At 43.2% G+C, this 16,166-nt stretch overlaps 2 protein-coding genes across 2 annotated transcripts in view; both read left to right on the top strand.

Annotated features, from left to right (window-relative positions):
- Window positions 1-10,753, top strand: part of LOC135557580 (cation-independent mannose-6-phosphate receptor-like) — a 41,988-nt gene extending 31,235 nt beyond the window's left edge. Inside the window, 13 exon segments of the mRNA XM_064990990.1 lie at window positions 92-241; window positions 433-591; window positions 720-921; window positions 1,163-1,315; window positions 1,429-1,663; window positions 1,799-1,935; window positions 2,306-2,423; window positions 2,870-3,016; window positions 3,580-3,764; window positions 4,019-4,205; window positions 4,441-4,584; window positions 4,718-4,787; window positions 7,109-10,753. Of these exon segments, the coding sequence (XP_064847062.1) occupies window positions 92-241; window positions 433-591; window positions 720-921; window positions 1,163-1,315; window positions 1,429-1,663; window positions 1,799-1,935; window positions 2,306-2,423; window positions 2,870-3,016; window positions 3,580-3,764; window positions 4,019-4,205; window positions 4,441-4,584; window positions 4,718-4,787; window positions 7,109-7,543 (2,322 nt within the window). The 3' untranslated portion in view covers window positions 7,544-10,753.
- Window positions 10,754-12,568: 1,815 nt separating this feature from the next.
- Window positions 12,569-15,871, top strand: LOC135557195 (solute carrier family 22 member 2-like). Its single transcript, XM_064990398.1, has 11 exons — window positions 12,569-12,991; window positions 13,107-13,210; window positions 13,420-13,574; window positions 13,789-13,957; window positions 14,061-14,175; window positions 14,316-14,416; window positions 14,550-14,764; window positions 14,860-14,968; window positions 15,196-15,308; window positions 15,519-15,618; window positions 15,769-15,871. The coding sequence occupies exons 1-11, from the start codon at window positions 12,569-12,571 to the stop codon at window positions 15,869-15,871; spliced, it is 1,707 nt and encodes a 568-aa protein (XP_064846470.1).
- Window positions 15,872-16,166: the final 295 nt, after the last annotated feature.

Here is a 16,166-nt window from a genome sequence, read left to right as displayed (position 1 = left end):
AAATGAACACTCATCAATAGTATTCCGTCTGTGTTTACAAACCAACATGTTCAATTATATATTTCCCTGTGTCTCTCTCTCTTGCTAACAGGACATTGGTCGAATCACCTCCGGTCCGGAGTTCAACAGCGTGACCAATGAAGTGTCAATCACCTTCAACAGCACCACCGCCTGCCCCTCTGACCCCACCCAGAACTACACCTCCACCATCATGTTCACCTGCCAGAGGGGCCTGGAGCTGGTCAGTACCACATTAGTGGCACAGATGACGTGTCTGTATATTAGAGACCTCTCATTGTCTTGTTTTCTCTCTTGTGTTGAAATAGTTTTCATCTAAAATTAGGTTTGGCGTCTTGGAAAGCTTGTGCATGTTTAGTCTTTGTGGTATTAAAGCCACTCTCCTGTCCTGTCCTGTCCTGTCCCCCCCCCCAGGGCTCACCCCAGATGATCAGGAAGCACAAGTGTATGTATGTGTTTGAGTGGGCCACTCCCGTGGTCTGTTCTGACGCCACGCAGACCAAAGGCTGCACCCTGACAGACTCACAGCTGCAGTTCACCTTTGACCTCTCACCCCTCTCTGGGGAGATTCAGGTGGGTAGACCTTTTTATATATGTGACCTCTTACCCTCAACATATCTACCTGTTCTGTTCTACTTAGCTATACGTGGAAAGTATTTCTTTTTCATGATGCCTTTTCATCCATTGTCTTTCTCTTCCAGGTGCCTGTCGGCTCAGAGACCTATAAGATCAATGTGTGTGGGGAGGTGGCAGACCCCAGCTGTAAGAACAGTGCAGTGTGTGTGCAGTCGCCGGGCGGATCAGCGTTCTCCTATGGCATCAGCCAGGCCATGACTATGGACTACAAACACGAGGAGCAGGCTGTCATCATGCAGTATGGAGGAGGAGACGTCTGCCCTCCAGGTTAGACAGGCTATCCTCTGTACCACACCCTGGTGTCTATGGGCAAGTCAAATGACAACCTTCACGCCACATATATTGCACAATGTTTGACCAGTGTCCAGTGTAGCAGTGGTTTATAGGGAATAGGGTGTCACATAAGAGTGCAGCCTGTAATGCTTTGATGTTTATCAGCCTGTTGTTGTGCTGTATCTCAAACGGAAGCTCGTTTGGGCCTTATATGCTTTCCATTTCTCCATTTCAGTGACTGAGAATGAGGAGGTTTGCGTTTTTCCCTTCAACTTCCTGAAGAAGTCGTATACGGTGTGTACAACCGAGGGCAGGATGGACGGGAGACTATGGTGTGCCACCACCAGTGACTTTGACAAGGACAAGAAATGGGGATTCTGCGTTGACGGTAATGACTGTGTTGAAATGTGTGTAAAAAAAAAAGAAACTATTTTGAGTGTGTGTCTCCCAGGGGCTCTGGGCGTAGCTGTGCTCAACTCTGTTGTGTGTGTCGTGTCTCAGTGAAAGGGAAGAGGCAGTCGTCCATCCTGTTCACCTGTGACCAGTCAGCCGGCCATGGCACCCCACAGCTGCTGAGTGAGACTGGGGGCTGCGCTGCCACCTTCCAGTGGAAAACTATGGCCGTGTGCCCACCGAAGAAGATGGAGTGTAAGCTGGTGAACCAGCACCAGACCTTCAACCTGCGCACCCTCTCCTCTCTCACCGAGCCGTGGAAGTTCAGCCACAACAAAGCAGCGTATGTTTAGCTTTTCCCTACTGCTTCTCTTTCTCTCTCCTCCTCTCCCTTTCTTCCTCTCCCTCTGTACCACTTGACGAGGATTGAACATGCACAGTAGTGGTTAGGCGCTAGAAAACATTTTGCCATCTGCAGGTATTACATCAACCTGTGCCAGGGGATCCATGGGGGCCTGCCAGACTGCCCCGAGGGCGCCACGGTGTGCCGGAAGACCAGCGATGGGAAGACCCAGACCCTGGGCCTCGTCTACACCCAGAAGATGGCAGTCTCTGGTGGGTTTTACAGACTTACTTACTGACACTTACTTCAAGTTGCATGTTTGTGTAATGAACTGAAACGTCTTACGTTCTTCTTAGGTTTGTGTGTTTTGTTAGGAACCCAGTAATATTAGTCCTGATACTTATCCCCTTTAAGGAACCCAGTAATATTAGTCCTGGTAGACTTATCCCCTTTAAGGAACCCAGTAATATTAGTCCTGGTAGACTTATCCCCTTTAAGGAACTCAGTAATTTGAGTCCTGGCAGACTTATCCCCTTTAAGGAACCCAGTAATTTGAGTCCTGGCAGACTTATCCCCTTTAAGGAACCCAGTAATATTAGTCCTGGTAGACTTATCCCCTTTAACCATCCCTCTTTTTCCCAGATAAGAAGATCCTAGTGAGCTACGCTATGGGAGACACTGTGTGTGGGAATGGCCTCCAGGCCAAGACAGTGGTCCAGCTGACATGTGGTCCTAATATAGGCCATCCCAAGCTGCTGAGGTGAGTGAGCGAGCTGTGAGTAGCTAGCCTGGGAGAGCTTCCTCTCCTGTAACCCTGTCCCATATCTCTTTGTGACTTATATAACCAACTTGTATTGTTGTTGGCTATTCAGCACAAACAGATCTGGGACCAGGTTACCTATCCTACAGAGGAAAGCCAACTGGCCTCCAGCCAGCAAAATGATGTAGCCATGTGGGCAAAATAAACCTGTATCCAACTGAATAACACTAGGAAAAGTTACTGAATGTTCAAGTTGAAGGGGCACATCTAAACTCCTTCTGAGTTGAAAATTGACCACTTAAAGGCTATATTCAATTTTCTCGTTAAACTTTTCCATCTCTCGTGGTTTCATTTGTCACTCTTTGAAGGATGTTTAACTCTCACTGTACCACACACATACTGTACACACACACACACTCTCAGTGTCTCTGTCTCTTTGTGCCTAGCATGGATGATGCCTCGTGTGAATTCGTGCTGGGCTGGGAGACGCGTGCGGCATGCGCTGTTCAACAACATGAGGTGGTGATGGTCAATGGAACCATCAAAGTCCCCGATACAGGGGCTATCTTCAGCCTGGGGGCCCTCTACCACAGGTGAAACCTCTCATCACCAACACAGTTCAATCAACTCACTTTGTCACAACAATCCAGGCCAATTATCACATTCACCCTTCAGATCCACTAATGAGGATATTGACATACAGGAACTATCATTCAGCCAGAGTTAAAACATCTTATGTTGAAACCTGTTATGTGTCAAGTTCATGTGCTGGGCCAAAAAACTGTTTTTCTTCAGGTCATTGAGGTTATATATTGCAAAACAAGATTCTTTGCATCCAATCGGTATCACATAACGACTTTACTTGCTAAATTAATGTAAAGTCAGGAGTGCCTGTGAATTGATTCACATCAGGATTTCCTGAACCCAGACAGAGCGAGATCACAGGTCAAAGCCTCTTATATCAGAGAGTCAGATGATGCTCCGAACTGCATGAACGCCTATCACAACAACAGTGGGCCTCCTCGGACACAGTTGAACCTCTCTACGGTTGCAACAGGGAACAGAAAACATTTATCAATGTACTAGAGGAAAGATGAAATAAGCCTTTTATAAACGTCCTCAGAACAGGTTTTTTGTCCCCCTGTCCACTCTGTAGGCTCTACCAGGCCTCTGGGGACATCCGCGCCAACGGGGACAAGTACATCTATGATATCCAGCTGTCAGGCATCACCAACAGCTCCTCCTCCAAGTGTCTGGGGGCCAACATTTGCCAGGTGAAGATCAATGGAGACCACAGGAGGAAGATCGGCTTCTCCAGCAAGGCCAAGTACTACATCAAAGGTACAAGACACAGGTGCCAAACACAGGTTTACTCCAAAGTGGTCTGGGCTTTTGGGTAATACAGTGTGAGTGGGTTTGGGGAATAGTTTTGAATGTCTCACCTTGCATTTATTAAATATTAAACAGATTTCAACATCACTCACAAGATACAGTACTTGGGAATCAAGTAATGCAACAAGTGCACTCCATTAAGCTGCTTGTGATTGACAGATGGTATCTCTCTCTCTTCTTTCTCTCTCTTTCTCTCTACTCAGATGGTAACCTGGACGTGCTGGTCCCATCTGAGTCTGTGTGTGGGCGGGACAAGTCCACGATGGTGTCGTCGGCCATCTTGTTCCACTGTAACCCCTCAGCAGGAGAGGGCATCCCAGAGTTCCTGTTGGAGACGGATGGATGCCAGTACCTCTTTACCTGGCACACCGCCACTGTTTGTGGTCTAGTGTGAGTCGACAACACTTTACACACGGACATCAGGGTAGTGTTCAGTTGTCTCGAAAAAGGAGAAAGGGCTTTGAAACAGAGGAAGTACTACCTAAAGTTGTCCTATAAAAATGCTACGATTTTCATCTTACACTTTAAAGCTCTTTCTTCCATTCATTGAATTGGACTTTGAATTTGAATGAAAGATGCTGTATAAAGTAAAGAGGTGTGACATTTTGTCTGGTGTGCCATGCAGAACCTCCGTGTCCAAGAAGACTACTGACGATGGAGGGCAGGACAGTACAGGCCTGTCTGGAAGGAGACGGGCAGTCCTGAGCATGCTATTGGTTGTGGTGGCCATCTGTCTGCTGGTTCTGCTACTGCACAAACGAGAGCGAAGGTAAGAGATACCTACCATTATTTTCCTCCCCGCAGCTTTGTACAGTTATTACAAAATCTATATGTTTGAAAACAAAATATAGAAAAAGCTCCTCCTATAATCTTTTCCTAAATCTCAAATGTTCTGTTTCCAGGGAGCTGGTGATGCAGAAAATCACTGGATGTTGTAGGAGAGGAAATCCTGTCTCTTATAAATACTCAAAGGTATGCATGTTAATAAATACTATAGTACACCAAATCAAATCAAATTTTATTTGTCACATACACATGGTTAGCAGATGTTAATGCGAGTTAAGCGAAATGCTTGTGCTTCTAGTTCCGACAATGCAGTAATAACCAACGAGTAATCTAGCTAACAATTCTAAAACTACTACCTTATACACATAAGTGTAAAGGGATAAAGAATATGTACATAAAGATATATGAATTAGTGATGGTATAGAGCGGCATAGGCAAGATGCAGTAGATGGTATCGAGTACAGTATATACATATGAGATGGGGGGGGGGGGGGGTTGTTTTACGACCTGCTGCACTGGAAGCTAGCATGAGCCACTTTATCCTATTGTTCTCAGGCGTGAGCTGCACTTTGAAATCTTGAAAATGGAACCGAAGCATAAGTTAGAGCAGTACGAGTCTCTTGATAAGCCGGCGCATGTTCTGCAAACGTTACACATCCGGTGTAGCTCCGACGTTAAATCACATTATGCTATAGTTTCTCTTTCAATTCAGTGTTTATTTTTTCACAGCTATTGATTCTATGTCAATGTACAGTCGTGGCCAAAAGTTTTGAGAATGACAAACATATTAATTTCCACGAAGTTTGCTGCTTCAGTGTTTTTAGATATTTTTGTCAGATGTTACTATGGAAAAAACTGACGTATAATTACAAGCATTTTATAAGTGTCAAAGGCTTTTATTGACAATTACATTAAGTTGATGCAAAGAGTCAATATTTTCAGTGTTGACCCTTCTTTTTCAAGACCTCTGCAATCCGTCCTAGCATGCTGTCAATTAACTTCTGGGCCACATCCTGACTGATGGCAGCCCATTCTTGCATAATCAATGCTTGGAGTTTGTCAGAATTTGGGAGGTTTTGTTTGTCCACACACCTTGATAATTGACCAAAAGTTCTCAATGGGATTAAGGTCTGGGGAGTTTCCTGGTCATGGACCCAAAATATCAATGTTTTGTTCCCCAAGCCACTTAGTTATCACTTCTGCTGATGATTTTAAAAAATGGTTCTAGTCAGGATTCTGGCAGCCGTATTTAGCACTATTTAAGTTCATTTAGTGTTTTATCCGGGTAGCCGGATAACCTAGAAGTGACAAAAGCATGGATTCATTTTTCTGCATCATTTTTGGACAGAAACTTTCTGATTTTTGCAATGTTACGTAGATGTAAAAAAGCTGTCCTTGAAACAGTCTTGATATGTTTGTCAAAAGAGAGATCAAGGTCCAGAGTAACGCCGAGGTCCTTCACAGTTTTATTTGAGACGACTGTACAACCATCAAGATTAATTGTCAGATTCAACAGAAGATCTCTTTGTTGAACAAGCATCTCTGTTTTGTCCGAGTTTAAAAGTAGAACATTTACAGCCATCCACTTCCTTATGTCTGAAACACAGGCTTCCAGCGAGGGCAATTTTGGGGCTTCACCATGTTTCATCGAAATGTACAGCTGCGTGTCATCCGCATAGCAGTGAAAGTTAACATTTATATTTTCGAATGACATCCCCAAGAGGTAAAATGTGTATATATAATGAAAACAATAGTGGTCCTAAAACGGAACCTTGAGGAACACTGAAATGTACAGTTGATTTGTCAGAGAACAAACCATCCACAGAGACCAACTGATATCTTTCCGACAGATAAGATCTAAACCAGGCCAGAACTTGTCCGTGGAGACCAATTTGGGTTTCCAATCTCTCCAAAAGAATGTGGTGATTGATGGTATCAAAAGCAGCACTAAGGTCTCGATAAATGTTTGATTTCGGTGCAATCTTACTGGCACCAATATCCTTGCCTGTGAAGCCCTTTTTGTGCAAAGCAATTATGACGGCACGTGTTTCCTTGCAAGTAACCATGGTTGTCAGAGGAAGAACAATGATTCCAAGCACCACCCTCCTTTTGAAGCTTCCAGTCTGTTATTTGAACTCAATCAGCATGACAGAGTGATCTCCAGCCTTGTCCTTGTCAACACTCACACCTGTGTTAACAAGAGAATCACTGACATGATGTCAGCTGGTCCTTTTTGTGGCAGGGCTGAAATGCAGTGGAAATGTATTTTTGGGATTCAGTTCATTTGTATGGCAAAGAGGGACTTTGCAATTATTTGCAATTCATCTGATCACTCTTCATAACATTCTGGAGTATATGCAAATTGCCATCATACAAACTGAGGCAGCAGACTTTGTGAAAATGAATATTTGTGTCATTCTCAAAACTTTTGGCCACGACTGTAGGTGTTGGTGTGGTGAGTTCCCAGTGCTAAATCTCACCCCTGTCTGTCTTGTCTGTCCCTGCAGGTGAACATGGATGATGAGGGAGGGGAGGATGAGATGGAGTGGCTAATGGAGGAGATTGAGGCACCAGCCATGTCCTCCCGCCTGGGGAAGGAGCACCAGGAAAACGGCCACATCACCACCAAGCCCGTCAATGCCGACGCCCTACGCTCCTTTTCCCTGGAAGAGCAGGAGGACAGCGAGGAGGAGGAGGTCTTGTCCGTCCCCGGGGTTTGCGTCCTCGGTGGCCGGACCACCCTGCGGCCCTCAGGATCCAGGACCCGCTCCACGGGGCCCCTCCGCAGTGCCCTGTTGGAGGAGGAGATTGACGAGGACCTGGTGGGGCTCCTGGGGGACGGAGACAGGAGGGGTAGGGCCAAGCCTTGCCATAACAGACCCCCCCACAGGAAACAACAAAACTCCCAGGATGACAGCGATGAGGACCTGCTGACAGTGTGAGGGACTCTCCATCCTCCCCCTTTCCACCTAAACTATTACCTCTCTCCTCTTCTCTCCTCTCTCTTTGAATGTCTCCACACAACGATGACAACGCAAGAAAGCAGAAACCCTTAGAGGCTTGTTTTTTTCCCTAAAGAAAACGATGCAGAATGTCTGTTGGCTGTTTTACAGTTTTAAAAAGCAGATTTGTTTTTGTCCCCTCTTCAAAAGAAAGTTGATTCCTTCTTGATGACAAATGGTGTTTTCATCAAATAATTGTATTTGGACTATTTGATTTAGTTGATGTACATTGGTAATGTTATAAAGTGCCTTCAGAAAGTATTCATGCCCCTTGACTTATTCCACATTTTGTTGTTACAGCCTCAATTCAAAATGGATTAAAAACACACAATACCCCATAATGAACAAGTGAAAACATGTTTTTAGACATTTTTGCACATTTTTTGAAAATGAAATACATACTGTAATTGGACAGGGAAATGTGCGGTACAGAGTTTTATTGGACAAGTTTAAAAAGATTGACGTTTCGGACTTCAATGGCCTTCAGAAGAATCACAAAGGGAATGTAATATGGAAAATGAAAACTTATTGACTCAAAACATTTCCGCTTGTTATGTTTAATTAATCGTAAACATTTCTAAAAACATAATTCCACTTTGACATAATTTTGTATTGTATGTAGGCCAGTGACACAAAGTCTCAATTTTAATCAATTTAAAATTCAGGCTGTAACACAACAGAATGTGGAAGAAGTCAAGGGTTATGAATACCTTCTGAAGACACTGTGCATATATGGATTTAAAATTTGTCACTTGCATTTTCCAGAGAATCACTTATTCACATTTTAAATTAATTTTGTGGACTGATTTTCACGTTGAATCTCTATACTGCTAACCTTGCAAGGTTTGGGCATGAAAAACCTCTTAAGTTATTGGGGGAAAAAAGGGACTGGAAACTGTGGTGCTCATTTCATGAATCATAGCAATGGTTAATAGGATTGTTAGGTTGTATTATTCAGAGATCCTCAAATCATTATGGGGTTTTGTACTTGCGCACCAAATATGCGTCACAGGCACAGCTAGTTGCTGTATCTGTTAAGTGCTAAACATTAACTCTGCTTCTAGAGCAGGGCTATTCAACTCTTACCCTATGAAGTTCAGAGCCTGGGTTTTCTCTTCTACCCACCTGGTCTAAATTAGTCCCTGATTAGAGGGGAACAATGAAAGAATTCAGTGGATCGAGCTTCAAGGTCCAGAGTTAAGTTTGAGGGTTCTAGATGTTGCCTTGTCAAAGTCATGACCTAAGTTTATTTGAAAAGGGAAGTTTTCTGTCGAGCAACAACTCCCCTTTTTGTCAAACTGCATGTGCTATCCCTCATAAATGGAAGTAAGGAAAGCTGTAGTGCCATGATTAAATGTATTTGTGAGCTTGAGATCCCCTTTCAGTCTTGCTCAGCAGTATCTATCCCATGCAGTCTCTACTGCAGGGGTGTCAAACTCATTCCATGGAGGGCCTCGTGTCTGGGTTTTTCCTTTCAATAAAGACCTAGACAACCAGGCGAGGGGAGTTCTTTACTAATTAGTGACCTTCATTATCAAGTACAGGGGAGACAGCGAAAGTCTGCAGGCACCCGGCCCTCCATGGAATGGGGTTACAGCAGCCATCGCAGTGAGTATTTTTCTAGGAAAATACAGTGAGCTACGAAGTATTGGGACACATTTTTGTTGTTGTTTTAGCTAAGTACTCCAGCACATTTAGAAGTTACTGCACTTTTTGTACATAGTCCCCCCATTTTAGGGGACCAAAAATATTGTGACATATTCACTTGTGTGCATTAAAGTATTCAAAAGTTTAGTGTTTAGTCCCATATTCCTAGCACACGATGGCTCTACAAACTTGTTGGATGCGTTTGTGGTTTGTTTTGATTGTGTTTCAGATTATTTTTTGCCCAATAGAAATGAATGGTAATAATGTATTTTGGAGTCCACTTTTATTGTAAGTAAGAATAGAATATGTTTCTCAACACTTCTACATTTAATGTGGATACTACCATGATTATTGAGAGTCTTGACGGGATCGTGAATAAAGACAAATTATACCCCCCAAAAATGCTACCCTTCCCTGTTATTGTAATGGTGAGAGGTTAGCATGTCTTGGGGGTATGGTATTTGGGAAAATACCCTCAAATTAAAGCTGACAGTCTGTACTTTAACCTCATAGTCATTGTATAATTTCAAATCCAAAGTTTACAGAGACAAAACAACAACAAAGTGTAACACTGTCCCAATACTTTTGGAGCTCACTGTATGGATTATTTGAAATTAATTGAGCATTTATCAGTTGGCATATATATACACACACACACACACACACACACAGTACACAAACCATATGTACACAGGCAGTCACTAATTCTACTCTCATGTATCTTTAGTTGGGACAATGTCTCATAAATGTCAGTGGTACAGAATAGAAATGAGAAAATGCTTTTGAAGTGGAACTCACCTCACTAACAAGTCTGACTATATGATTCTTTGACAAAGTTCTCTCTCTTGGACTGGACTTCAAGTCGGACTTTAAGATGGAGAGTTTATTTGTAATGCCACTGTTTTATCACTAGTGTTGAAGCTAATATTCACACCGTAGCAAACGGCCGGCCACATAGCGACCTTATCCAAAAAATAATGGTTCACCTTTCAGGGTATTAAGGTTTGTACACGTTATTAATAGGAGAAAAGTTTTGCCGAGGTGGTCCTCCCCGCAGCAGAAGAAAAAGCTTCACAGTATTTTCAATTTTTTTTTTTTTTTTTAATCACATTTTTGTATTTATTTTCATGTTTCCACACCTCCAAGATCATGAATTGAATTTGTGACATAACTGCACAAGGGTACTTTGATATGGGGAAAGAGCACTTGTTACTGTACCTTCTCTGGAGCGATAGAAAGTCATCCTGTGTGGTAATGATGCAACGAGTAATGCTTGTTGCATCATGTCTAGCTCTGCTGTAAGCACCAAAGCACGTCTGCTTGGTTCATTTATTTGGGTACGAAACATGGGGAAGGGGCTCCTTGAGCTCCATTCTGATGATGTAATTTTGTTCTTGTATGTTATGTTCTCAAATGTGTTTTACTGCATTTTTCTGTTTTTCATATTTCAAATGTAAAAAAAAAAATATTGCATTATTTTAATAAATAAAGAGATCAGCTGTCTGACAGTTTAAAGAGTAACATAATTTATCACTTCCAGGATTGTGGAGATTTTTTGAAGGTCAACCGTTTGACCTCAACACATTGATGCATGTATTAAACAGAACCTCAGAAGTCTCTGTACTGTACACCAGTACTGTTTGTTTCTAAGTCACTACACGTTTCCCTATTGTAATAAATCACTGAGGCCTCACATGGCAAACTTGAGGTGGGCCTACATTGCTGTTGCTTCTAAAACTCCCCAAGACCAGGTAATCAAGTAAGTAAACAAAGACAAGTATTAAAAACTAATGTACACTGCTCAAAAAAATTAAGGGAACACTAAAATAACACATCCTAGATCTGAATGAATGAAATATTTTTCTTTACATAGTTGAATGTACTGACAACAAAATCACACATTGTGATTGGAAATCAAATTTATCAACCCATGGAGGTCTAGATTTGGAGTCACACTCAAAATTAAAGTGGAAAACCACACTACAGGCTGATCCAACTTTGATGTAATGTCCTTAAAACAAGTCAAAATGAGGCTCAGTAGTGTATGTGGCCTCCACGTGCCTGTATGACCTCCCAACAATGCCTGGGCATGCTCCTGATAATAATAATAATAATAATATCCCATTTAGCAGACGCTTTTGTCCAAAGCGACTTACAAATCGGCTGGGGCCACTACTTTTACATATGGGTGGTCCCAGCGGGAATCGAACCCACGACGCTTGGCGTTGCAAGCGCCATGCTCTACCGACTGAGCCACACAGGACCATCTGATGACCACCTGATGAGGTGACGGATGGTCTCCTGAGGGATCTCCTCCCAGACCTGGACTAAAGCATCCGCCAACACCTGCACGGTGTTGGGCTGTAAGCACAACCCCCACCTGTAGACGTCGGGCCCTCATACCACCCTCATGGAGTCTGTTTCTGACCGTTTGAGCAGACACATGCACATTTGTGGTCTGCTGGAGGTCAATTTTCAGGGCTCTGGCAGTGCTCCTCCTTGCACAAAGGCGGAGGTATCTGTCCTGCTGCTGGGTTGTTGCCCTCCTACGGCCTCATCCACGTCTCCTGATGTACTGGCCTGTCTCCTGGTAGCGCCTTAATGCTCTGGACACTACACTGACAGACACAGCAAACCTTCTTGCCACAGCTCGCATTGATGTGCCACCCTGGATGAGCTGCACTACCTGAGCCACTTGTGTGGGTTGTAGACTCAGTGTCTCATGCTACCACTAGAGTGAAAGCACCGCCAGCATTCAAAAGTGACCAAAACATCAGCCAGGAAGCATAGGAACTGAGAAGTGGTCTGTGGTCCCCACCTGCAGAACCACTCCTTTATTGGGGGTGTCTTGCTAATTGCCTATAATTTCCACCTGTTGTCTATTCCATTTGCACAACAGCATGTGACATTTATTGTCAATCAGTGTTGCTTCCTAAGTGGACAGTTTGATTTCACAGAAGTGTGATTGACTTGGAGTTACATTGTGTTGTTTAAGTGTTCCCTTTATTTTTTTGAGCAGTGTATAATGTAACAATGAAAAAATGATGGATATCCTTTGTGGTTTGTGATGGACCATCAGTGAATATGTAATTGGATTGGAAACTTTACCAAAAACCAAAAGCTAATCATTCTAAAGTGATGTTCAAAGTTCCCCATGTCTGCAGCCTGCTCTAGTGAACATGTCTAAATGCGTTGTTGGTCACTAGTAGGTCGAAGGTCAAATTCTCTGTTGGACCCTTGATGTCTTCACACAGTTAAAAACCCTGCACAGGTCCCTCTGCAGTCACAAATGTCTTTGAGGCCGAAAGAACTGCTACCATGTACTCATACACTTTTGATGATATCCTAGAGGAGGCGGGCAAGTTCGGCCGATCGCAGAAGCGTATCTTTGCCCTGCTATGCATGGTCTCCATGCCATGGGCCGGTGTCTACGTAGGTATTGTATTCCAAGGGTTCACCCCAGAGCACTGGTGCCGAGACTCAGGGGTGAGTCAGATCCGGAAGAGCTGTGGCTGGAACCTGATGGACACTAGAAAGATCACGGTCCCGGTGGTCAACACCTCAGGAGTGTTGGTCCACAGCCAGTGTGAGCAGTATGAACTGGACTGGAATGCTACGGGTCTGACATGTGACAACCCAGAGTCTGACCTCACTGACGCCCTTCGCAGCAAAGCTCCCATGACCTCCTGCAAGGAAGGATGGGAGTATGACTACAAGGGGAGACAGTCCTTTGTGACAGAGGTGAGAACTCCATGAAGTATTCCTGAAAATGTTCAAGACATTTAATTTAAATTGGATGTCAGAACAAAGAACAGATGAAGATGGCAGTAAATGACAAGGTATTTGATCATTTCAGTTTGACCTGGTGTGTGCTGATGCCTGGGTGGTGGACATGTACCAGGCTACACTCAATGTGGGCTTCTTCATAGGGAGCATAGCCATTGGATACCTAGCTGACAGGTAAGGAAGTCTATGTGGATGGTCAGACAGAAGATCCCACCAGTGCAGATGTCTTACTGACTTTTAGAAGGACTTAAAAACAGCAAAGTGAAGGGAATGGACTTGCTAAAAGGGTGAACCCTGGATGAAAGAAGTAAACTTCTGAAATACTGTATGGAGATGGAAACATTAAATTTACATCCCCGTATTTACCTTCTCTTTCATTTTAGATTTGGCAGAAAGGCGAGCTTCTTGGTGTCCAACCTCTTGAATGGGATTTTTGGAATTCTTGTGGCATGGTCTCCAAATTGGGTATCCATGCTGGTCTTCCGAGCATTATATGGCTTCGGTGTCAAGGGAGGCTGGGTGGCTGGATATGTTCTGAGTAAGACAACATTACTTACTTAAACAATGTCTAAAATTGTAATTTTACATTTGAAGTTGTAGTTTTACATATTGTAGTTGTAATATTTACATTTCAAGTTGTAGTTTTGCTCTTGTGGAGATAATATTTCAGCTTCATGTCAGAAGCTACCTCACTTTCCCTATGTATTCTCGGGGTCCTGTCCTCATGCCCTGCTTCTCTCCCCTCTCCTCAGTCACTGAGCTGGTAGGAGTAGAGTACAGGAGGACTGTGGGAGTCGTCTACCAGATGTTCTTCAGTGTTGGAATTCTCATCCTGCCCCTCATCTCCTACTTCATCACAGACTGGCGCTGGTTGCAGGTGGTCATCACTGCACCTTATATCCTCTTCCTGTCCTACTACTGGTAAGACCTGGAACTGCCTCATACTGTAGATATTCAGGTATATTTAAGTTTATGTTTCATGTCTTCAAGCTTTTTATAATGAGTTTTTTGTTCTGGCTTCCAGGTTTATCCCGGAGTCTCCAAGATGGCTTCTCTCTCAGCACAATGCAAAGAAAGCTGTGGAGATCACTGAGGCAATAGCGAAAGAAAACAAGAAAACCCTCTCCAAGAACATTGAGGTGAGAAATTACGGCTGAAATGAGTAACTGAAATGTAGTTTAAAATGACTCACATTTGGCCATTGTATCTTACAGATACTCAAAGATGCCATTTCATGGTAAAATAGGTTGTAACTTACATAATGCTACTGTACTTACAGACGATGAGAGACGACAATGCCGATACCTCAACCGCCTCGTTCATGGACCTAATCAGAACTCCAAAAATGAGAAAACACACCTTCATCCTTAGTTTCAACTGGTAAAATCTATTCGACAAACAGCAAGAACATTACTGGAACTTTAATAGCCTTATTAGTCACAGCTCACGACTATAATGTTTCCTTTACAGCCACCGTAGACCACTCAGTAAATAACTGGTGTCTTTCTTCCAGGTTCACTAGTGCTGTCGTCTACCAGGGTCTTATCATGCGTCTAGGAATCCTGGGAGGAAATGTCTACATTGACTTTCTCATCTCTGGTCTGGTGGAATTCCCTGCTGCCTTCCTCATCCTCTTTACCATCGATCGTATCGGACGGCGTCTTCCCTTTGCCACAGCCAACATTGTAGCTGGAGCTGCATGCTTCATTACTGCCATGATCCCCGAGAGTGAGTCTACGATAACGTCGATGTCAAATGGCAATGACCTGCCTGGTTGAATTTGTGTTACGCTTTTCTCTCATTGTTCTTTCTCGCACATACAGCCATGTTCTGGTTCAAAACAGCGGTGGCCTGCATAGGCCGGTTGGGCATCACCATGGCTTTTGAGATGGTGGTGTTTGTGAACACTGAATTGTACCCTACGTTTGTCAGGTAAGAGTAACCCGCAGGGCTTTTGAAGGCAGTCAATTCAGGAAGTAAACTGAAGTAACAATTCAAAATTTGAAAAAGAAAACGGCATCCATTTCCAATGACTTGTAAATGACCTGAGGAATAGAAGCTATTTGTTTTCTATTAAAATGCTTTCCTGAATACTGACATAACAGAAAGTTTAGTTTAAAGCTGAAATTCCAGACAGTGACAGTTGTTTCCATCCTCAGGAACCTGGGTGTGTCTGTGTGCTCCACTCTGTGTGACATCGGAGGCATCGTGGCCCCGTTCCTTCTCTACAGACTGGCTGCCATCTGGCTGGAGCTGCCACTCATCATCTTTGGTACCTAATTACAATGTTAGAAGATGATTATACATATGCGTCAGTAATATTTTAACACGGCAACGCTGTAAGAAGTTGAATCAGGTACTGTACCAGTATCTCAATATCTTGAGCTTGAAACTAATACTTTTGGCTAATGTAGCCTCAAGCTGTTTAGAGAATGCAGGCACTCATATGCTGATGGTGATTTATTTGTGTTGTACAACACAGGGGCCCTTGCGTTTCTGGCTGGAGCTTTGGTTTTGCTGTTGCCTGAGACCAGAGGTGTACCACTTCCTGACACCATCGATGACATTGAGTTTCCAGAAAAGTGAGATTTCTAACCATCAGTTTCTATTATTTCTACAAGTGACTGTGTTGAAACATCATGCTTTCAAACAGTAAGGTTAATATTTCAATAAAATGTCAGCGGGGAACAATCTATTCATTGTGTATGTATGTGTTCATCTTACCGTCTCAGATGCGAAGAAAAAGCTCTGAGGAGTAAAGAGCTGAGGAGGAAAGAGATGATAATGCTCTTACCCACCGCCACGATGACCAACAAAGAACCCGAGACTGTCTGATTCCTTCCTGGGAACTTCACGTTTTGTGATGAAAGTATGAGAAAGTAGTGATGAGCAGTATTTTATTATTTTATGTTAAAATGACCTGTTTGTTTCATTTGTTGTCTCTAATACGAATTAAGGATTTCCTTCACCTTTACCATGTTTCCTGGTTTTACTTATCCGTTAGTTACAGTATGATTTTCCTCTCAGATCATGCGCGTTGTTTGTTTTTTTGATCGTGTGTTTAAAGCAATATACTGATTTTTTTTGTCGTCGTTTTTGCCCAAGCTTTTTTATAAATGTTGGTAATATT

This window comes from Oncorhynchus masou, chromosome 16 (assembly GCF_036934945.1).
Source record: "Oncorhynchus masou masou isolate Uvic2021 chromosome 16, UVic_Omas_1.1, whole genome shotgun sequence".
Taxonomy (NCBI): Eukaryota; Metazoa; Chordata; class Actinopteri; order Salmoniformes; family Salmonidae; genus Oncorhynchus; species Oncorhynchus masou.
This window is presented reverse-complemented; position numbering and strand designations above follow the sequence as displayed.

What these genes read in the sequence shown, in the direction of transcription:
- LOC135557195 (XM_064990398.1), top strand. Translation starts at nt 12,569, where the DNA reads ATGTACTCATACACTTTTGATGATATCCTAGAGGAGGCGGGCAAGTTC. An exon ending in GACAGTCCTTTGTGACAGAG is followed by an intron (nt 12,992 to 13,106) that starts GTGAGAACTCCA and finishes TGATCATTTCAG; the next exon opens with TTTGACCTGGTGTGTGCTGA. An exon ending in TACTGCCATGATCCCCGAGA is followed by an intron (nt 14,765 to 14,859) that starts GTGAGTCTACGA and finishes TCGCACATACAG; the next exon opens with CCATGTTCTGGTTCAAAACA.